This window comes from Phyllobates terribilis, unplaced genomic scaffold (assembly GCF_046119375.1).
Source record: "Phyllobates terribilis strain yellow unplaced genomic scaffold, ASM4611937v1 Scaffold_2__4_contigs__length_985480577, whole genome shotgun sequence".
Classification (NCBI taxonomy): domain Eukaryota; kingdom Metazoa; phylum Chordata; class Amphibia; order Anura; family Dendrobatidae; genus Phyllobates; species Phyllobates terribilis.
Genome location: NW_027362762.1, coordinates 188,225,124 through 188,249,756, shown reverse-complemented (window position 1 = coordinate 188,249,756; position 24,633 = coordinate 188,225,124). Strand labels below are relative to the sequence as shown.

General features: G+C 42.8%; 1 protein-coding gene across 4 annotated transcripts in view; it reads left to right on the top strand.

Moving 5' to 3' along the window:
- RBMS2 (RNA binding motif single stranded interacting protein 2) overlaps window positions 1-24,633 on the top strand; it is a 124,176-nt gene that overhangs the window by 58,528 nt on the left and 41,015 nt on the right. For 3 of the 4 annotated variants that reach the window (XM_073663617.1, XM_073663611.1, XM_073663625.1), the window contains exon 2: window positions 14,500-14,672. In XM_073663617.1, the coding sequence (XP_073519718.1) occupies window positions 14,500-14,672 (173 nt within the window). Of the gene's footprint in view, window positions 1-1,259; window positions 1,502-14,499; window positions 14,673-24,633 lie in introns of those variants that run through there. The other variant, XM_073663602.1, reaches the window with a different exon arrangement.

The following is a 24,633-nucleotide window of genomic DNA, read 5'->3' as shown; positions in this document are numbered from 1 at the left end:
GGCATGGTGCTCCTGGCAGGGGCTGAGGGGATGGGGCATGGTGTTCCTGGCAGGGGATGGGGCATGGTGCTCTGGCAGGGGCTGAGGGGATGGGGCATGGTGCTCCTGGCAGGGGCTGGGGCATGGTGCTCCTGGCAGGGGCTGTGGAGATGGGGCATGGTGATCCTGGCAGGGGCTGAGGGGATGGGGCATGGTGCTCCTGGCAGGGGCTGAGGGGATGGGGCATGGTGCTCCTGGCAGGGGCTGAGGGGATAGGGCATGGTGCTCCTGTCAGGAGGCTGAGGGGATGGGGCATGGTGCTCCTGTCAGGAGGCTGAGGGGATGGGGCACGGTGCTCCTGGCAGGAGGCTGAGGGGATGGGGCATGGTGATCCTGGCAGGGGCTGAGGGGATGGGGCATGGTGCTCCTGGCAGGGGCTGAGGGGATGGGGCATGGTGCTCCTGGCAGGGGCTGTGGAGATGGGGCATGGTGCTCAGGGATGGGACATGGTGCTCCTGGCAGGGGCTGAGGGGATGGGGCATGGTGCTCCTGGCAGGAGGCTGAGGGGATGGGGCATGGTGCTCCTGGCAGGGGCTGAGGGGATGGCGGTCCAAGCAGGGTCTGTGGGGATGGGGCATGGTGCTCCTTGCAGGGGCTGAGGGGATGGGGCATGGTGCTCCTGGCAGGAGGCTGAGGGGACAGGGCATGGTGCTCCTGGCAGGGGCTGAGGGGATGGCGGTCCAAGCAGGGTCTGTGGGGATGGGGCATGGTGCTCCTTGCAGGGGCTGAGGGGATGGGGCATGGTGCTCCTGGCAGGAGGCTGAGGGGACAGGGCATGGTGCTCCTGGCAGGGGCTGAGGGGATGGCGGTCCAAGCAGGGTCTGTGGGGATGGGGCATGGTGCTCCTTGCAGGGGCTGAGGGGATGGGGCATGGTGCTCCTGGCAGGAGGCTGAGGGGATGGGGCATGGTGCTCCTGGCAGGGGTTGAGGGGGTGGGGCATGGTGCTCCTGGCAGGGGTTGAGGGGATGGGGCATGGTGCTCCTGGCAGGGGCTGTGGACTGTGTCCTGGCTCAGCTCCTGATCTGCTGATTAACCCTTCAGGTATGCAAGGAATCTTGCCGGGAACAATGCGCCTCCGAGCGCGGCCCACGTGTAGGAGGTGCGGGCTCCTCCCATTACTACTGTGCCCTCCAGTGCCCGCACCCCCAGCACAGTGCCCCCGCTCCTGGCACAGCACCCCGCCTCCCCGCGCTGTGGGCAGGACTCAGCCCGGCCCGGCCCTTCTCTTTTTTGTTAATGAAAGTTCCAGGAACATTGTGTCCCTGCCTCCCCGCCGACCCAATAGCGACGCGCGGCCTGACCTTTTACTACGAGGCCAGTGACGTGTGGGCAGCACGGAGCCACAGTGCGGGCGCTGCTGGCAGGACTGGCACCGGAGGACTGCGCTCCACACCGGCCGCGGCATCTCACTGCGCCATGATCTTCTCCAGTGTCCCCATGAGGATTCCCTCCGGCAAACTGGTAGGCGCCTGGGAGCAAGTGGGCTAGTGTGGGCTATAGTGGGCAATGATGGCACGGGGGAGTGGTGGGAGGGCGAGCGTGTAACCCATTCATTGCCTGCGTGATCACACACAGACCCAGCAGCCACTCACCAGGCTCTGCACTGGCATAGTTACAATGGGCACCAGACAGGCATTGTGACCAGCCGGGCATCTCCTGTACATCACCCTGTCTATTCTGTTTGTCTCTCTCTAATATGTGTAGATCTATCTATTATCTATATATCTATCACTCTATCTACATGTATCTATCTATTATCTATCTATATATCTAAATGTATCTATCTCTATCCATATATCTATCTCCCTACCTAAATGTATCTATCTATCTATTTATCTTGATATCTATCTATCCATATAGCTGTATATCTATATTTAATATCTATCTATCTATCTATCTATCTATCTATCTATCTATCTATCCATATAGCTGTATATCTATATTTAATATCTATCTATCTATCTATCTATCTATCTATCTATCCATCCATATAGCTGTATATCTATATTTAATATCTATCTATCTCTATCTATCCAGCATGTATTCTGTATTTCTCATCAATATATATAGATGCAATCTGAAAGAATCTATCACCTCTAACAAGACGCGTCTTCGTCTGTTGGATCTTGGCGATTCTTGAAGTGTTCTCCCCGTTTGTCAGACGTCTTATAAAGTTCTTTGTCCTTGATTGTAATCCTGTAATAGGGGCATTTATCTAATGAGTCGTGACGGATAATTCACCGTGAGCCGCATTCATTACAGGGAACGTTTTATTGTCACATCTATGACTTTAGACCTGACTTTTATCTGGACCTCTCAGAAATGGCCGCTGCGTCCGGTTCCTTTTTCCATTTCTGTATTTGCCCCCATCTACCATGTGCTGTTTATAATACTGGTGGCTTTCATGTAGTAGTGGAGCATTTGGGGACCCCCTCAGGCATGGAGACCTGGGGTTCGGCTGAGACTTTGGCAGCTCAGGTTTTTTCACAGCATTTTTTTCTGCAGGAAAGGAGCTGTTTTTTACAGTACCAGCAAATGCTATGAGATTTCCGGATCTCGTTCACACGCAGCTTTTTTTCCTGACTGAATTTGAGAACTGCAGCGTTTTTTGAAATCTGCAATATGTCAATTCTTTCAGCATTCTTGTGTCATTTTTTCACCCACAGAAAGCAACAAAAAAGGGGGAAAAACGATGCAAAAACCGCAGCAAATGTTTTTGCAGCGGTTTTTTGCTGCTTTTTGGAGACTAAAACTAATTTTATTAAACAGGTACTGTAGACAAAGCACACAGGTTTTTCCTGCGGAAAAAAAACACTTCAAAAACGCCATGTGTGAACAGAGCATTGTGGCTATATCTTTGCTACTAAGGATTTGTTAATTTTACAGGGGTAGTCTGGTGAAAGCAAGTTACTAACTTTCTACAGGAAAAGTGATAACTTGCTGGTCGGTGGTGGTCCGACCGCGGGGATCTGAACTATTCGGTAGATCAGGAAATTTTTATCCCATTTACAAAATAGATCAGAAGGTCGGACGTCCGTCTTCTGCTCCATTCATTCACCATGGGGCGGCCAGGAAAAGCCGAGTGCAGCATTCGCCAACCCTGCAAGGAATGAATGGAGCGGTGGTCAAGCATGAGCATTGCAGCGGCAGTCGAGCATGAGCAGTGCCGTGGCGGACGAGCATGAGCATTGCCACTATATTCTAAGGGCTCACTCACACTGGCGAGTAGCCAGTGTATAACTCGGATGTTGCATCGAATACCACGCGCTCCAATGTTATACTATGGGGCAGTGCTGATCACTACATTAAAAGGCCCATATCTCCAGCAACATATGGTGGATTAAAAAAAAAAAAAAAGGGGGGGGGGGGATACACAGGGGGAGCAAGAAATGGCCTTTTTATTGTGGTAAGTCTGGACCTAGGATACCTTTGGTAACTTGTGATGCTGAACTCCTAGTAGGGGGGTTTATAGAGTTCGGGGAAGTGACTTAGCGGTGGGAATGGCGTGGCACTAAGTCTCCATTACTGTTATGTTGTGAAGAAAACAAACTGTTATATCGGCTCCTTGTCCGTTCTTCTGAACGTCTCCCAGGCTTCTTTCTCATCAGAAATACATTATTTCCGTCTGGGAGGTAAAACTATTGATGGCTATTTTAATTACTGGTATCTGAATTAAGGAATTGTGGACAATTACATTTAAGGAAGTGGAGATCCGAGGATATACGTACCATAAGGCAGGTTGCTATGTGGCTTTAAAGGGAAAGGACCCGTTTTCTCTACGGGTAATATCAGCCTACACAAGCCGGATTCTGCAATAATAAAGTAGAAGCCGCTTGAGGGTCGTAGGTTACGTTGTTATTCGAGAGATCACTAGGAGTCTGTTCTTTTGCCTGTAACACCAGGATCATGAACCCCCTTTTATTATTGTCGGTTTTTAGATTTTTAGTCAATTTACTGTCCGGAATCAGATTTTTCTGGTGTAGAGATATGCAGTATATAGTCGGGATCACAAGATCCTAAATATGTTACAACCAGCTCCTTTAAGGAGCACCGCCCGGTCAGCAAGGATGTTGTGATCTCCATTTATATGGTAACTATTTGGATCATGGCGTCACTGGATCACGATTCCTTTGTGCATTCCTTTCTGGGCCTTTACACATTGCAACCAGTTCTAGAACAATGAATGTGAAACCTGTTACTCTTTTCTTTCTTAATCTTGAATGACAAATACTGCACACACCTGAATACATAGTTGTCGTTTCCTTGTATTAGTCAACATGCCAAGTGTCAGCAGTCGGGATCGCTTTGGGTCACACCGTAATGTAAGGTTGGCCGTGGCTTTCAGTTTTAAGTTACTGCATATTTCCATGATAGAAGAAAAGGAAAGTTTATTATGGATACTATTCTGCTAACAAGTTTGTAACTTAAAGGGAATCATCATCAGGTATTTGCCAACTAATCTGAGAGCACCATAATGTAGAGACATAGACCCTGATTCCAGCGATGTGTCACTGGGCTGCTTGCTGTAGTTTTGCTCAGGGCTGTGGAATCGGTAAGCCAAACCTCCGACTCAGACTCCTCAATTTCCAGGACACCGACTCCGACTCCCTCATACATGGCTGATGTTTAAGTGATTTACTGCAGCACAGATTCATCTCAGCTAAAAGTCTAGACCCTTAGATCAGGAATAGGTCAGACATTTATAGGACATTTCATAACTTTCCCAAATTCTTATGAAAAAATATTCCCCACAAACTGCATTGAATTACTGTATCCAATTTATTATATATTTTAGGAGTTGGAGTTGGTCCATTTTATACCGACTCTGACTCCACCAAAATGGGTACTGACTCCGACTCCAGAGCCCTGGTTTTGCTAAAAGTTTTATTATCAGTAGATACTCATGAGAGGACTAGGAAACCTGTTTCCAGATAGTGCTTCATATTAATGAGTTCTGTATAACCTCACACTCACCACTGATTGGCAGCTTTCTGCCTATGCATAGTGTACACAGAAAGCTGCCAATCAGTGGTGTGGGTGGGTTTATACACAGTTCAGCATTCAGAGAACTTGGAGATCTGCAGCAGATAAAACAGTGATTGTATCAAAATGACAGCAAGCATGTAATGTGACACATCCCTGGAATCAGGGTCTCTGCCCCTACATTATGCTGCTCACAGATAACATAGCAAAAACCTGGTGATGGATTCCCTTTAATGGCTTTTATTTTCCTGGACTGTAACCTCCGGTTCATTAAATGTAACATACTTTTTTCACCTTTTTGGTAACATTTTTTACAATTTTATAAAAAGTTTGGGTAAATGTAAAAGCCATCTATGACATCCATCTCTCCCTCTTTATTATTAATTTCCTTTTGGATAAATAAAGTTACAAAAGTTTAAAAAAATTAACATACATATACTACATTAGAGGAACGATTGTTAAGGGGAACCTGTCACCAGAAAAAAAAAACATTATTATCCTGCAGATATGGGGTTAATCTGCAGGTTAATAGTGTTAATAACCTGCCCGGCGCCTGCACTTACCAGAACGATGCAGGGAGAAAATTAACTTTTTTCTCCCCTGGCAGCTTTCCAGTCATGGAGGCGGCGCAAGCGCTGGTTCAGTCGCCACTCTGTGTATGGGGAGTGGCTGCTGTAACTGCGTCCCTGGCACTGACTGATGCTGGCTCTGCAGTGGGGTGTCAGCTGTCTGTCAGGACCGGGGGGAGGGGTGCGGTTACAGCTGCTGCTCTGTATACTCAGCAGTGACTGAAACACGCGCCATCCCCGCCTCCATGACTGAAACCGGAACACTGTCGGGGGGAATAAAGTTCATATTCTCTCTGCAGCTTTGGTCTAAGTGCAGGCGCCGGGCAGGTTAGTAACGCTATTAACCTGCAGATCAACCCCATATCTGTAGGTTTATAGCATTTTTGCTGGTGACAGGTTCTCTTTAAAAAGGAGGGGACGTTTACAAAAGACACAGTCGATCTTCTGATTCTGTTATATATAGGATGAAAATGACGACCATTGGCAGAAAAGTTTCATGTGAATATAGGACATCACTGCTGACTTCACCATAACACGGCCGTTTGTCTGCATTTATAGATTGTAAATTCAGAAAGACAACATTGGGGTTTTGCCTGCTAGGACTGGTACATGCAAACAGCTGTCCAGGAGGAAATAGAAAAGTGACAGCGATCACAGCAAATATTGATCTTAATGTCATAAAACATAATTATATGAAGTGTACATATGAAAAACAATTAAGTATAACTGGTCCAAAGCACAGAATACCGCTAGGAAATTAAAGGGAACCTGCCAGATGATTCATGCTGCCAGAACCTCGAGCAGTTTGTTTCAGACACCGCCTCCGTTTTTGCAGCTTTGTATGTCTCATCCTAATGCGCTGAGGCGTTTCAGAGAAAACATACTTTTAAAAGCCGTGTGTGTATAGGTTGTCATATTGGAGCGGAGCTTTGAGAAGCTATTTTAACCCCTTAAAGGCCTGTGATCTACATTTTGTGCTGTATGGAGTGGGCTCAGGAGCTGAGCCTGCTTCATACACTACAAATGCCGGCTGTTACATGGCTGCCATCTGTCTCTGATGGCAGCGTCCACAGCCAGCTACAATCCCTGTTAACCCTATAGATGCCACTGTCAATTACTGATCGGAGCATTTGCCGGTGCCCTCGGCTCCTATCTGCCCCCCCATGACATGATTGTGGGGAGCTGATAAATCGCCAAGGCCTGCTGAAGGCTCTCATGACTTCCATCTTACTGTCTGATTACATGGATCAACCGGGGGCACTAAGTGACTGTCGATCAGTAAATATTTTCTGATCCCCGGTCATTTAATAGTCTGTTTACACAGGCAGTGCACGTGAGTCATGTGTGGACGAGAATGATGATTTTCTAGCCAGCGTAAAAATCATTTCACCTGACGAGCGAGTGTTCATTCATCAGGTGATCAGCAGCCTGATTACACTACAAGATTACTGTGTCACAATAATCTTTCCGTGTGAATGCACCTTTAGTCCTCCTGTGAAGCTGAGCAAGGTGCTGGGCTTCATAGGAATATTGCAGTTGCACTATAAACTGCAATACTGTACTATAAGTACAATTAAAAAAATACATGTTTTAAAAATATATATAAAAAGAAGTATAAAAGTATAAATTATTCCCTTTTTCCCATTCAAAAAAATAAAAAATAATGAAAAAAAAACCAAAACCATATTTGGTATTGCTGTGTCTAAAATAGTCCAATCTATTGAAATATTACTTTTAATTATTTAATCCATACATTAAGTGTCTAAAAGAAAAAATATTGAAAGAATAGAATAGCCATTTTTGGGGTCAGCACACTTTTTCCTTAAAAAAAATACTGTATGGTATCAATAAAAACATCAGCTCAGCACATAAAAAAACAAGCCCTCATCAAGCTCCATGGACCGAAAAATGAAAAATAGTTACAAGTCTCAAAAAAATGGTGACACAAACAAAATCTTTTTTTTTTCAAGGTTCAGATTTTTTTTTTAACCACTAAAGATATTAAAAAAACGTATAAATTTGGATCAGTGTTGTCATAATGACATGACATGACATATCAATTTGCCAGATCATTTTTACTACACGAGTGCCCTAAAAACAAAATTCAAAAAACATTAGCGAAATGATGTTTTTCCTCACCATTTCACCCAACTTGGAATTTTTTTTATAGTACATTTTATTGTAAAATGAATGATGTGAAAAGACAACTCATGCCATCAAACAAACAAGCCCTGGTGCAGCTATGTCGACGAAGAATGAAAAGGAAGGAGGGAAAAACTAAAAAATTTCTGGGTCCTTAAAGGCTTAAAAAATGTTTTCTCTGAAATGGCGCAGCGTTGACATGACTCCAATAACGGAGCCAGGCTCTGAGCAAGGGGGCATGTAGAATAGTATCCATAACGTAATGCCAGCTGTAGTCCATGCATGAGCTGGCATGGTTCTTAGGTAATCGCTCCATTCATAGTTCACTTTTATAGAAGTAACTTCTGGGATATACTGTTATATTAGTAGTATGTGTGGCGCATATACAATAATACCGTTCATAGTGCACATCTACCGGTATCAGCGGGAATGTATGATAAGCCTGTCAGTCTCAGTGCAGTAATAGAGGTAGCTGTAATCCATTGACAATATAATGTCATGATGCCAATTGGAGTTCTCATATAATGCCAGCCATGAAGCTCATTTACTATTCCTGGCACACATCTAAGTTTATGTTTATTTGTATTCATAAAGGAAGGCAGCAGTGCCAACCACTGAAATATGGCACTTGTGCCCTAACCTGTAGCAAACTAGTGACTAAACACAGGGTAACCCCACCCATCTGCTTATATAAGTTTTCAAATGAGTAAAATTCTAAATTGCTTGTAAAAAAAAAAAACTTTGCAATTTACCTCTTATTAAAAATCCTCTCTGTTCTCAAGAATTAGGGATTTTGAATTTCATAGTGTACGGCTCGTTACCTAGGTGATCGTCCACCTTGCGGTCCCAGAGTGGCCTCTTACCTTGGTAAGAAGCGCACAGCGCTTAAAGGCTCCTCCTTACTTTATAGCCTACTTGTTCTGTTCTGGAGTGGGCTGGATCACTGGATGTGACCTGCCTCAGCCCACCTTTGCTTCTCCCATACTGCAGAGGCAAAGTTACCTCTGCAAGTGACCAGGGAGAACTCTCATTTCGGAACCATGCCGCTGGTCTGAACTATCAGTCTTGTGGAGTGCAGCTGAAGAAATAGCTTGATAAAATCCCTTTAGGGCTTGTTCACACTTTGCATTTTTTGCAGTATTTTTTTTCACACATTTTTGCCGCAGAAAAAAACACAGTGTTTCACAGGACCAGCAAAGGAAATTACATTTCTGAAATCTCTTGCACATGCTGCTTATTTTTTCCTTGCAGATTTGAACCTTCAAAGTGTTTTTTTCAAATCAGAGTTTTTGCAGCGTTTTTCACCCATTCATTTTCCAAAAACTTGGAAAAATTAGTGTATGTTATGCAGCGTTTTTCCTGACAACACTCTTTTCCAGTAGAAATATCTGCTTACTAAATACTAAACTTGTGCCGCATATACTCCAGTTGTTTTGCAGTATTTTTCATGTGGGAGGTTCAGGGACTTTACCCTCAATCATGGGCAAAGTTTTGTTGTTTTTATGACCATTATATCCTGTATATTGGGAGACACAGCAGAATATATAGAGATGACTTATCCGCCAACAAGGGCGCTGGAGGATTTCCTATATTATCCGCTTGTACCAATGTGCACAGTACACATATGTATGCAGCAGATCTGACAATGTACGGTGTGCAGTGCTTTATATCTGTTGCTGTAGACTTGCCCTTGGTTAGGACAAGGGACACCGACACTGCAGCTACAGAAACAGCTGATCCTTGCAGTTTCTGACGTAATGAATTCTGATTTTACGGCGTTACAGAGGCAACATTAGAAATACAGCACACGGCAAGACACAAAGCCAAGTGTATTTATCAAACAGTGACCCCCATAATATCAATATTATTTTTTACTTGATGGCAGTAGTATGTAAGTCCGCTAGTTCTTCTCGCTTTCATTTGCCAAGCCATGTAATGTGCAGTCTTTTTCTTGTACACCATTATGTATACTACACCATAAATGTGTGATCGGTGGAGAACCCACCACCAGGATCCTCACAATCGGCAGAAAGAAGCAGCAGTGCTCCCGCTTGGCTACACTGGGTCAACACTGTGGTCTCTTTAAGTTAAGTTGAGTAGGGACTAAGGGCCAATTGATTAAAGGGGTTTTCTGGTGTAAAACAAGAAGTCTACAGTCATTCTATGTGACTGCAGACTTGTGAATCCAAACATCGTGCACACTGCGCACTGTGAGGATTCTCTGGTGTCAGCGCTGGGAGCGATGGTCATGTATTCAACCTCCTGACCACAATCCGACTAGATGGGTGCGGCCTCTCTCAATGCAAGTGTATTAAGTGAGGCCGGAAACAGTCTAGTCAGATTCTGGCCGGGGTTATGCATATTGCATACTTGTGGTGACCACCATTCCCAGCGCTGACTCCGGAGAATCCTCACAGTGTGCTGTGCTTACGATGTGAGGATTCACAAGTCTGCAGTCACATAGAATAACTACAGACTTGTCGTTTTAGACTGGACAATCTCTTTAAGACTGGCATATTGTACACTAGTCTTAATGAAAACACCGATGGAGTAAGATGCACCCTATTCGTTAAGAGGTGAATTCTTACAAATGTCGTGCTCCTCTGCCAGAGATCTTACTCCATTCAGGGGCAGTAGTACATTTATGGTGTAATTTATGCCTCCAAAGCAGCACAAATGTTCATGACCTTTTTTTTAAGAGGCTTCGTCATGCCCCTTTGGTGGAGTTGGTGTAAAAATAATATAAGCAGCAACATTTTTGCTCAATTTTTCTAACATTTTCATTATTTTTCATCGATTAAGATGTTCAGTTCTTGCATGACACCAATTAGCATGAAAGTCTTGGGGCCCTGCAGATGAAGGGGCCAACTCCAGTGTGAATGGAGTCTCGGAAGTGATTTTGGACATGGTGTATGGTGCAAATAGAGCTCCCAAGTCCTATAAACAGAGGAAACGACTCAGGCGGCAGCAATGCCCATTGCCTATGATAATGAAAATAATTGTTTAGTATTACCACTGAAATAAGTCTAATAACAAGTAACATCGTGTAACAAGCATTGTACAAAGTTTGTGAACGCTATCCCATCCCTATACCGTGTCACTTCTGATTTTGGGGTGACATTTAATAATTGATAATAAATTGTACACATTTGCGAAACCTATGGGATCGGACAAATGCTAATGTACAATATTTGCATTATACTACATAGGAAATTCTTGGCAGATTACGTTTTTGACGCTGGGATATTCTGCCAAGTCACTTTTTTTTTTAAGCATATCCAATAAACATGATTTCTTAAATTGTTTTGTTGCCATAGGTACATGGATCAGCCCAAATATAAGTTATTGGTTATGTTGGCAAAGCGTTCTGTTTGAGCCATGGCCAATGTTACATTGAATTCTGAAATATTCGATATTTAGTCAATGTGTGGGATTCTCTATAGACTATATATGCAATATGTAAATACCTGTAATATCAGGTAATTAGTGCTTCAGTGGCATTTTAAAGGGGTATTTTAGTGAACTCCCACAGATCCTAAGAATATAAAGAAGCGAGCACTGGTTTATCATTGCATTACCTGGCACAGCGGCTCTGCGGCCCACCTGGCTGCTTTATTCCTTGCACATTGAGTGGTCGGGGGCTCATCTGGGCAGGGAAAAGGGACGCAGCACTAAACCAGTGCTTTGTTCTTGGGATTGGTGGGGGTCCCAGAGGTTGGGACACAATAATGGCCATCACAGCCTAATTGGAAGGTTACTTTGGAGCCAATCACTTGCCATTAGCGTAGATTTCTCATGGGTGTGACTCACACATAACGTATTATATCTTATTGATGTTATATCCTCTGTGTGCAATGATAACTGCAAAGTTTATAATCAATTAAAAATTACACATGTCAATATGCAGTCATTTTGGTTTGGCGTTTTGAGCAATTATCTTCAAGCGCCAAATGAATATTATCACTTGTAAGAATAATTGCTTATTAGAATACAAAATTACCAAAGAAGAATGATAGCAATGTTTAGTGCAATTTTTTTACAATCTCCTCTAGAAAGGTAGCTTTTGTGCATTAGATGTTAAAGGCTTTGTCTCGTCTTCTTTGTTTAAGAGCGCACTGCTTCTCTGCCTCTCGGCTTCCTGCTGGCTGGGGAGCAGTGCGCTCCTGCAGATTGACAGGTCAGACCAGTGGTATGGTTGCGCTGCTGGTCCGAACTGGGTGCTCTCCTTTGCTGCTAACGGAGGCAGATTTGCTGCGTGAGAGAAGCGCAGGGGCCCCGATGTGGGTCAGATTCAGCGATCTGGACAACTTCAGAGCGACACTTGCGTGCTCGAAATTTTTAGCATGCGCTCCCTGCCTAGGAAACTCTGATACAGCCAAGATGGCTGAAACCTAAGCAATGAGCTGTACACAATAGAGTTAAATGAAAAGAGTTAGAAAAATGATTTTTAATAAGAGGTAAATTGCTAAGTAGCTCGTTTTTACAAGCACTTTGAAGTTATAGCCATTACTGAAGTAGAGTCAACCTCTTTAATAATTAGATTAATATTATATCTGATAATTGCTCTATGTAACCAGGCCTTTTCTGTTTCCCCCTTATTAGATGTACCAGGCTTTATGTTTATACCACCCTACTCCAGAGCAGCAATCATAATGCGCCCTGTAGTTCTTCTGCTGCTCCCATGGATATTACAATTACTATTTCTGGATGAAGATGTTTCACAACACATAGCTGGACATGTACATTGTGAGCAGCTCTGCTCACAGTCTAATGTCTTGTGTGTCCTTGGGGTAACCCGGAAAAAAATGCATATCTATCGGTAGACTGTAAATCGCTTTATCTTACATGTCACGGTCTTTATCAAGTATGACAAAGACCTTAGGTACGTCGCAGAATAAAAATGTTTTGAACCTCATTACCTGATGGACGCTGTCTGCTATTTTCCTGTGCATTCTCTATCCAAGTGGGTTCCTTGGATTTTGGACCTTGCGTCTTTATACTGGAGAATGCCCTGATCTGCTCTTTTGTCCTTTGAAGAGCTAACCCTACACGTCTGATGTCATACTGCTTGATTGTCATTTACCTGGACTTTAGGGTAGTAATGATTTTTTCCTGTCTACAGAATAGGTAAATATGGCAGAGGTCATTGCCCTTGTTGTCAGGACATCTTCTCTAGGCCTTATGATCATGTTTTGTAGTTTTAGTTCTGGTGCAAAGTTTCCTTCTGGTTTACAAGTTCTTAGCTATTTCACCAAAATAATATGCTAAGCACGGATTCACACGTCCGAGAAAAAGTCCATGCTCGAAACGCTAGGCTTGGCCCCTCCTCAGGGCTTCCTGTCCTGAGCTAACTGCCTTGTATGTTCCCATGAAGCAGTAAACTTAGGTCAGGAGGTCCATGTTTCACAGACGTGTGAAACCGGCTTTAGGGCTTGCTCAGATGAGCATATTTCATAGCCGTGTGCTGTCCGTATACAAAGCTGAGAGCATACAAACTGCAGACAGACGAATGCAAGACATTGGGGTAGTTCACATGAGCTTCTTGGTTTTTGCACACCGATGGTCCGCGTGTAAAAAAAAAAAAAACATCATTCAGTACTCTGGTCCATTTACCAGACCAGACTCATCCAATGAGCACCTAAAAAACCAGATGCCGTATGGACAAGGTCCACACAGAATCTGTTTTTAGCTGATCCATTGAGCATAGGACACTGTATTAGGTCTTGTATTATTGTAAATATGGACATACGGTTGATGTACTGATGGTATACGGATGATAATATGTCGGGGTTTTTTGCTGGTATCAGGAATGTCAGGGAGCTAGCATTACCTTAAATTACATTGTTCTTCTTCTACCATTGAATAGAACAGTAGAAATGAAAAATGATGATGTCAACTGGTCTACTACAAAAATATGATGTTTCATTATCTGTGTTGGATTGACATTAGAAGAAATGTAAGAGCATGAGCAGATCCTTGCACGTTCTATGTTACATCCATCTTTGTCAGGTCACTGTATAAGCCATTCCCGTTAGATGTCAGTCAGCCGAACAATGGTTAAACCAATCATTCATCCGGCAGCCATGTCGGCCGGTTCTCCCATACATAGGAGAGGAGCGCTCAATTGGCTAGAGAGCTGTGGCCAGACATGTCTGGCAATGGCGTATATCAGGGAAACTATACAATCGATATTGCCCCCGGCACTCATTTGTATGGGTTGCCATAAATATTGTACCCTCAGCCGAACCTGCCTATCAGTGGGTTCGGCTGACATAGGTCTGATGTGTATGGGGGGCTGTCAGATCTTGCCTTTTTAGAATGTTCTCCCACTGATTCCGGCATGCAGGCAATATGTACACACATAGCACGAACAAGCCTGCCATATTGATGTTGTATCTGAAGAGTTTGGATTATACGGCTTTTACAAGTCATAATACACCAACCGTATGGAGAGAAGACTGTCTTCTGTGACTGATACTCTGTAACAATTGCTAAGTGTTGGGATTAGCACTGGTCGGACATAATGTTGTAACTGTTGTTTAGAAACTGTTGATATTAAAAGTTTTCATTAAAGACGCATGAAATATTCATGTTCCACCGGAATAGCTGATGGGATTTACGCTAAATAAATGTATGACATAAGTTTCCAAGAAATTATTTCAGATGAGCCTTTGAATGTAGCTGGAACGTTTCCTGGGTTATGTACTTGTGTTTCAGATCAAAGTCTTCCAATATCTAAAACTTTCCTTTGTATTTGTTTTCCAGCAGACCTATGTTTCGTCAGCACAGCATATGGCACCCCCCAGCCCTAGTAATAGCAGCGGCGGTGGAGAAGGAGGAGGTGGTGGAGGTGGAGAACAGTTGAGTAAAACCAACCTCTACATCAGAGGTCTTCATCCCAGCACCACGGACCAAGACCTGGTGAAGCTGTGCCAGCCGTAAGAAGCATTTATATTAATTTTTGATGAGATTAAAAATTAGCATTCTATAAAAAGAAATATCTGTGCTTAGACTTCCATTGATGCCTTCTTGTAATATCTATAGGTCTTGTAATAGACTTCTAAAAGTTAAAGCTAAATGTAAGACGTAAATATGAATTAGATATTAAATGGTATTTTATAAGGGATGGGATGTATCAGGCAAAACATGTTCAGTTTTTGAAGTTGATGTCTTGGAAGCAGATAAAAGGAGCGGAGCGACTTTGACAAAGATCAACTTTTTGATGGTTAGGTGTCTGGGTCTGATCCAGAACACTTTTTGCTATACAATGGTTAATGCCTACCCAAAAATAGCCCTAGGGAAGACAACCCAACAAACTGACCTCAGGGTCATGTATGCCCAATGTTCATCCCAATTTGATTGAGCATGTGCAGAATCTTCTGAAACAACAAGTCTGGTTCCTAGAGGCCTCACCTCTCAACCTAGATGAATAGGCTGCAGATATCTGGTGCCACCACAGGTCACCTTCAGAGTTATTGTAGGGTTTATGCCTCAACATTTAGTGGCACGAGGGGAACTGACACAATATTAGGCAGGTTATGTTATGGCTGATTGGTGTATATTTTGCTGAGCCATAAAAGCCCTGTCAGCTTGTTTCTTTTTTAGGCTGCTTGTGTTGTCTATTAGATGGACTCCTACCCAGTTTTTTGTTGCCTTGTGGACATTAACAACTTGACATTTGGCCCAATCCATTGCCATGCACTAATGAGAATAAAAACATCAAAGCAAGCTGTTTTTGTTGGCATTTGCCCATGCTGTGTGGATCATCGATGCCAGTCTGGAGCCTGGTGGCAGCGTGTTGGACTCCAGTTTATTTTTAACTGTTGCTTTTGGGACTTTTAGGAAAGAGAAGAGGGAAAAAAATATCTACTGGAAATAACAGAGATCTTTAGATCTTAAATTTAATGATGCCTGAAAATAATCTGCTATTGTCTGAAGTGTTCTTGCTATCAAAGTGTTTTATTGGTTGCAGTAATTTTAAACGGGATTTTATTAAAATGAGTTAGGAATTTTAGCGCCTTACATTGACGATGACAACGACTATGGAAGACCAGGAGGGAGGCAGAGTGGTTACTCTAGATCAGGACTTCATCTGCTCCCTGCCACAGTATTGTAAGAGACAGTATAATAAAACCTGGACATACTCTCTCACGCTTAGGGCTGTTTTTAGTCCCTTTAGGGACCAACTTACTATGTGATTTGACACAAAAGTGTCCTGTAGTTGTGTGTCCCTTTGGATGAGCTGTATCTGTATATATTGTCCCTATGGTCTTTGATCACTGCTATAGATTGTGTTCCTGAAAGTGAATGTTCTTATCTGTCGAAATTCTTAGAAAGAATTTGGAAATCTAACCTGAACTTTCCTAATTATTGCAATGTTGCTTCCAGAAACATGTTTTTACAAAATTACCAGAAAGCGTAAGAAGCATATTGTAGATGTGAGTTGTTGTAACTCATCAACATGAGAACGTTATCTGAAGAGTTTGGTGGAACAGGTCTTCTAACCATATGTATATCTGGCGTCAGCCCACTACTAATACTTATTTCCACTTTCTGTATAGTCAGGACATTCTACAATCTGGTGCGTCTGTCAGAAAAGTAATTGGAAAAGCTAGAAATGATCTCACTTGTAATAGTCATTATCGACGAGCATATATATATACAGTACAGACCAAAAGTTTGGACACGCCTTCTCATTTAAAGATTATTCTGTATTTTCATGACTATGAAAATTGTACATTCACACAGAAGGCATCAAAACTATGAATTAACACATGTGGAATTATATACTTAACAAAAAAGTGTGAAACAACTGAAAATATGTCTTATATTCTAGGTTCTTCAAAGTAGCCACCTTTAGCTTTGATGACTGCTTTGCACACTCTTGGCATTCTCTTGATGAGCTTCAAGAGGTAGTCACCGGAAATGGTCTTCCAACAATCTTGAAGGAGTTCCCAGAGATGCTTAGCACTTGTTGGCCCTTTTGCCTTTATTCTCCGGTCCAGCTCAGCCAAAACCATCTCGATTGGGTTCAGATCTGGTGACTGTGGAGGCCAGGTCATCTGGCGTAACACCCCATCACTCTCCCTCTTGGTCAAATAGCCCTTACACAGCCTGGAGGTGTGTTTGGGGTCATTGTCCTGTTGAAAAATTAATGTTGGTCCAACTAAACGCAAACAGGATGGAATAGCATGCCGCTGAAAGATGCTGTGGTAGCAATGCTGGTTCAGTATGCCTTCAATTTTGAATAAATCCCCAACAGTGTCACCAGCAAAGCACCCCCGCACCATCACACCTCCTCCTCCATGCTTCACGGTGGGAACCAGGCATGTAGAGTCCATCCGTTCACCTTTTCTGCGTCGCACAAAGACACGGTGGTTGGAACCAAAGATCTCAAATTTGGACTCATCAGACCAAAGCACAGATTTCCTCTGGTCTAATGTCCATTCCTTGTGTTTTTTAGCCCAAACAAGTCTCTTCTGCTTGTTGCCTGTCCTTAGCAGTGGTTTCCTAGCAGCTATTTTACCATGAAGGCCTGCTGCACAAAGTCTCCTCTTAACAGTTGTTGTAGAGATGTGTCTGCTGCTAGAACTCTGTGTGGCATTGACCTGGTCTCCAATCTGAGCTGCTGTTAACCTGCGATTTCTGAGGCTGGTGACTCGGATAAACTTATCCTCAGAAGCAGAGGTGACTCTTGGTCTTCCTTTCCTGAGGCGGTCCTCATGTGAGCCAGTTTCTTTGTAGCGTTTGATGGTTTTTGCAACTGCACTTGAGGACACTTTCAAAGTTTGCCCAATTTTTCGGACTGACTTACCTTCATTTCTTAAAGTAATGATGGCCACTCATTTTTCTTTACTTAGCTGCTTTTTTCTTGCCATAATACAAATTCTAACAGTCTATTCAGTAGGACTATCAGCTGTGTATCCACCAGACTTCTGCACAACACAACTGATGGTCCCAACTCTATTTATAAGGCAAGAAACCCCACTTATTAAACCTGACAGGGCACACCTGTGAAGTGAAAACCATTTCCGGTGACTACCTCTTGAAGCTCATCAAGAGAATGCCCAGAGTGTGCAAAGCGGTCATCAAAGCAAAAGGTGGCTACTTTGAAGAACCTAGAATTTTCATGGTCATGAAAGTACAGAAAAATCTTTAAATTAGAAGGTGTGTCCAAACTTTTGGTCTGTACTATATATATATATATATATGGTTCTTGGCCACTACGACCTCCAAGACCAAACACAAGATTTAATGCAAATAATATTGTTCTTATATAAGAAAAATGAAGCATACTGAGAAGATTATTATGTGGATGGTGGTTTTTGTTGTACTGAATATTCTTTTAGTTTATAGCTCTCAGAAAGAGATAAAAAGCTTTATCTATTGTAGAAAATTAAAAAAAAAATGCAAGAACTACTCAAACTTTTTTAGTGGGGTCTCGCCAGCCCAAAGAAGGGGATGCCTGGGCTTGACCACCAATGCCAAAATGTATAATATTGTTCCATTTAGCTCTCAATTGGCTTCAGACCCCAATATAGCATTAACATTAGTACAAATCTAGTTATATTCCTTGGCTACTAATCCTGCAAAAAAAAAAAAAAAAACTACAGCATTTTGCAGAAAACAAGGGTAACGATCAAAGCTCCTGGTCTCTAATGATGTATGCCATGAATGCGTCAGCGATTGAGATGGTCATTTTGGAAGATGTGACTCTTCCCATCAAATCATCAAACAATAAACACGGAGCACGAGTACCTAAAAATAAGGAGAGAGCCAATATCATATATGGAATTATAGGGACCTTTAATCACCCTCGCTTCATTCAGAGCCTTTTTTTAAGCTTAAAGGATTTGTGCAGATTTTAACGTTAGGATATCCATCAGATAGGGAATATATTTCTGAACGCTGGGTCCCCCACCGATCCTGAGGACAGAACACTCAAGAAACCCGTTTGAATGGAGCGGAGATCGAGCATGTGCACCACTGACCTTCTCTATGGGTCTGATGGAGATAGATGTCTACAGATGAGTTTCACTGATATCTGTATTCAAGTTGCAAGGTTTGTTAAAGGGAGCCCATCACCAGTTTTTTTTGTAATCTGAGAGCAGCATAATGTAGGGGCTGCGATCCTGATTCCAGTGATGTGTCACTTATTAGGCTGTGCACTACTGAAAAAATCATCTTTTCATTATTGGCAGGAGATTATCAGTACAGGAGTAGATATCACGTGTCTCCTGTTCAGCTGCTTTGTATAACTCCACCACACCACTAATTATCACTTTCTGTCAATGCACAGTGTACACAGAAAGCTGCCAATCAGTGGCGGGGTTATACAGGGCTCAGCATTCGGAGAACTGCTAGCAACTGCAGCAAAGACTTCACTGGGATCAGGGTCTCTGCCCCTATATAACTCTGCTCTGAGATTACATAGCACAAATCTTGTGACAGATTCCCTCTACAGGATCAGATAATGACCTACAGGAAACGTACCTCCAATATGTGGCACTAGTGAGATAAGAAAACTATCTAGAGGAAAAATAATGAAATAATGTGCACATTTGAAGCATATAATGTAATGAAGAGGAAAAATTATTTGTAATCATGAAATATCCAATAATCCTGAGGCCACAACTTAATTGCTGACACTACAAGGATTTCACAATTTGAACCGGCTAAGTCATGATATTGGACAAGCTGAATATTGGCTTTCGGATCTGAGAGAGCATTATTTTTTTTTCATGACAACCTGGAAACAATCAATATGTTGAAACTGTTATGTAAAGTACACAGCGAAACAACATTGCTCCCACGTGTGACCTTGGCCGGCGTGTACAAATCTTTTGAAGGCATTATCTATCTTCAGTAGAGATGAATAAGGCTGAGCCATAGTAGATCTGGTCCCGATAATCACTTGCTTTATGCTGTATAGCACTATTATTATTTATTATGCTTTGCTTATATCGCGCCATCATATTCCACAGACATCATCACTGTCCCCATTGGGGCTCACAATCTACATTCCCTCTCAGTATGTTTTTGGAGTGTGGGAAGAAACCGGAGAACCCGGAGGAAACCCACACAAACACGGGGAGAACATACAAACTCCTGGCAGATGTTGTCCTTGGTGGGGTTTGAACCCAGGACCCCAGGTCCACCCTGCTGCTTTTTTACTGTTTTTTATCCAAGTACTATATCATCAAGCTGAGTAGGAGTTAGGAAAGTAACACTACAACCCCATACTAGTATCAGTAACAATGGTGTGAGAATAATCAGACGACCATTAAAACAGCAAAAAAAATAAAAACAATTGCAAGGATCTTAAATAGACAGAGAGTGTGGTTGGGCCATGGTGGTTGTAGCTTCATAAAGTCATAGTGGAGAGTAGACTGGAGGGCATAATTTATATACTAAGCAAAGAAGAAGAATTAAAAAAGCAAAGGAGGACGCTCAGCAGAAGGACAAGGGGTTCCATTTTACCCTAAAACATTGAAGGAGGGGAAAGGAATGAGGTGATTCACCCAATTTTCCTCCAACATAGCTTGACCTTCATCTATAGAAAGTTTGTGTAAAGAATTATAGGTTGTCCAGAGTCCATCTTCTGGTGAAGCCTTCATATTTTCATTATTAAATCATTTCCGCAACAAGTTTCAAGTTAAAGGGATTATCCGGGACTATTTAATTTATTTCTCATGCGGCTAAGAACCACGATCATATGGTCTACTGCTTCCTTTGATCTCACGTCAACAGAGGAGTTCTTCCTCATCTTCTGATGAGATCCGTTGACTGAGCATAACTGCTGATGTCATACTGATTGACAGCTGGCTCCGGCAGTTAAGCAGTGGGGAGTTGGCTGTCTGTCAGCATGACATCGGCAGTCACACCTCATCAGCATACCAGAGTGGAAGAGAAGCAGCTACATTGTTGACGTGATATCACCGGAAGCCACAGAATCGCCAGCAGGAGTGGTGCGTTACCGTTCTGAGCCGGCAGAGACCGGCATCGGGCAGAACAGGTTACAATTTTGAGGCCCATAAGAAAAAACAAACTAGTCCAGGAAAACCCCTTTCAAGGGGTTCTCTACTTTGTACAATTCTTTCATGTTAGAAGAGCCCTTTGATAACAAACTGATCACAAAGTGCCTCCCTGCTGAGTCTCCTGACTGAGAAGTCCCAGCTCTCCTGCTAACCCCTTAGATGACAACCCATTGATACCCCGTATTGTGATCGCAGGGTACCAATGGTTTGTCAATGGCAGCTGGAGGTCTACTCAAGACCCCTTTATCTGCCTTGTTTGTGCTTTGAGCTCATATGAAGCCCTGTTGGATCATTACAATATACTGAAGAACAGAAGTATTGCAATATAATGTACAAATGATCGAGTGATCCAAGGTTCAAGTTTCCCTAGAGTGACTACAAAAAAAAGTCTTAAAAAAAAGTTTTTAAATAAAGATTAACCCCGCCCCTTTCCCATTCTGTTAATAAACAAAATATGAAAATAATAAATATATTTGCTATGACCACATTTGTAAATGTCTGACAATTAAAATATAACATTATCTATCTCCCCAAATAAATGAATAAAACCACCCGAATTGCAGAATTTGATCACCTTGTTGTCTCCAAAAAGGGAACAAAACAACTGAACAAAAAGTAGCACATTCCCTTAAAGGTGCCAATAAAAACTACGTTGATAGAACAATAATGAGTCTTAGAAAAATACCAAAGTTAAAGCACCACTCCAGCCTTTTCTTTTTATTGCAGCGCTGAAATGGTGCCACTAATCTAAGATCCTTGACCCTAGTATTATACTCACTAGCCTCCGTCTTCAGCTCTTCCCGGTGCCTCTCCTATCATGTGCTGCCATCTTGTGACCGCTACATATGACTGACCGGAAGTCAGAGGTAACGGTCACAAGCTCTCAGTGTAAGACTATGAGATCCTTGTTCTGGCTCTAATAGACTTACATTGAGTAGTGACTTCCAGATTGCTCAGTAAACACTGGAGTAATCCGACAGGTCACTACCTGCAGAAGAACGACCGAAGAGGTACCGATAACAGATGAAGATGGCGACTAATAAGTAAAATACTAGGGGCTGGGAACTTAGATTAGTGACACCATCCCACAGGGCTGTGGAGTTGGTAAGCCAAACCTCCTACTCCTCAATTTCCTTGACACTGACTCCAACTCCACGACTCCGACTCCCTCATACATGGCTCATGTTTAAGTGATAAATTTACTGTAGCACAGATTCATCGCAGCTAAAAGTCTAGACCCTTAGATCAGGAATAGGACAGACATTTATAGGACATTTCATAACTTTCCCAAATTCTTATGAAAAAAATATTCCCCACTAACTGCATTGAACTACTGTACCCAATTTATGATATATTTTAGGAGTTGGAGTCGGTCCATTTTATACCGACTCCACCAAAATGGGCACCGACTCCACAGCCCTGCCATCCCAGCAGTAAAATAAAAGAAAAAACTATTTAAAAAACCTATAAACCATTTTTAATGCCATAATTGTACAGACCTACAGAATAAAGTTACCAGGTCATTTTTACCTATAAGTGAACACAAGCAACAGAAGTAGGATTGAGGATTTTTTTTTCTATTCGACACTACAGAGAATATTTTTCCCGTTTTCAATGCATTAATTACAGTTCATACATTTAAGGATATTCAAAACTTGTGCCACAAAATCATGTCCTCCTATGGCTATGTTAAAATAAAAAAAAGTTATGAATCTTGGAGGAAGGGAGTGAATAAACTGTAAAAAAAAAAAAAAAAATACCCTGGAAGGGGTTAAGGAATGTTGAACTCAAAAAATGAATGTTGAATGTTCATTCTGTTACCTAAGTCTTGTAACTTTAATTATTCATATAAAATTCTGACTTATTTTCTTAATAAAAATGTAGAGTTTTGACAGATTTAAAGTAAGAAAAGCCAGAGATAGGCCGAGGATTTGTGTCTGGGTGTCCGTATTATTCCGAATGGGTTCTAAATCTGTAGCTACATAAAATATGCCTCCATACATTTATATATATAATTATAGATGTCGAGCATCACAAGGAGGAGGAGTTAAAGGAGGGAGACGGAGGGGGAGTAACTTCTGCCTCGTAACCTCATTTCACCCCAGTGAAGGAATGCAGTGTACATCCCATGAGCCCCAAGGAGATCTGCACATGTCGCCCACAGACTAAGAGAATGTTGTTTGGATGAAGCAAGATGTTTGTAGGGGGAGAGCTGGCCAGATGGGAAAGTGTTTGATTCCAGAATTCAGCTAGTAGTGTAGGAAACTGCAGCACTCACAAAGTTCAGACGGCACAAACTCTAAGTATTGCAGATCATTATTCTTACTACAGCCTCTATGTGTATCTTTATTCTATCATTTGTATATACGACCAGAGAATCCATCTGAAAATTGCTACATATTTTTATATAATATTTTGTATTATTATTTGTTAATCTTTTTTGTGATTTTGTTTCTGATTTTAAATTATTAATATTTTTAAGAATATTATTGGTATCTTTTTTGTTACAATTTTCACCACTTCTACTTTTAGATACTTAGCAGAGAACTGATAGCTTCTTTTTTTCCCCCATTGTGATATTTTCTTCATATAGAAGGAATATAAACTGCTCAAAAAAATAAAGGGAACACTCAAATAACACATCCTAGATCTGAATGAATGAAATATTCTCATTGAATACTTTGTTCTGTGCAAAGTTGAATGTGCTGACAACAAAATCACACAAAAATCATCAATGGAAATCAAATTTATTAACCAATGGAGGCCTGGATTTGGAGTCACCCCCAAAATTAAAGTGGAAAAACACACTACAGACTGATCCAACTTTGATGTTATGTTCTTAAAACAAGTCAAAATGAGGCTCAGTATTGTGTGTGGCCTCCACGTGCCTGTGTGACCTCCCTACAACGCCTGGGCATGCTCCTGATGAGGTTGCAGATGGTCTCCTGTGGGATCTCCTCCAAGACCTGGAATAAAGCATCCGCCAACTCCTGGACAGTCTGTGGTGCAACGTGACGGGTGGATGGAGCGAGACATGATGTCCCTGATGTGCTCAATCGGATTCAGGTCTGGGGAACGGGTGGGCCAGTCCATAGCTTCAATGCCTTCATCTTGCAGGAACTGCTGACACACTCCAGCCACATGAGGTCTGGCATTGTCCTGCATTAGGAGGAACCCAGGGCCAACCGCACCAGCATATGGTCTCACAAGGGGTCTGAGGATCTCATCTCGGTACCTAATGGCAGTCAGGCTACCTCTGGCGAGCACATGGAGGGCTGTGTGGCCCTCCAAAGAAATGCCACCCCACACCATTACTGACCCACTGCCAAACCGGTCATGCTGAAGGATGTTGCAGGCAGCAGATCGCTCTCCACAGCGTCTCCAGACTCTGTCACGTCTGTCACATGTGCTCAATGTGAACCTGCTTTCATCTGTGAAGAGCACAGGTCGCCTGTGGCGACTTTGCCAATCCTGGTGTTCTGTGGCAAATGCCAAGCATCCTGCACGGTGTTGGGCTGTGAGCACAACCCCCATCTGTGGACGTTGGGCCCTCATACCACCCTCATGGAGTCGGTTCCTAACCGTTTGTGCAGACACATGCACATTTGTGGCCTGCTGGAGGTCATTTTGCAGGGCTCTGGTAGTGCTCCTCCTGTTCCTCCTTGCACAAAGGCAGAGGTAGCCTGCTGCTGGGTTGTTGCCCTCCTACGGCCCCCTCCACATCTCCTGGTGTACTGGCCTGTCTCCTGGTAGTGTCTCCAGCCTCTGGACACTACGCTGACAGACACAGCAAACCTTCTTGCCACAGCTCTCATTGGTGTGTCACCCTGAATGAGCTGCACTACCTGAGCAACTTCTGTGC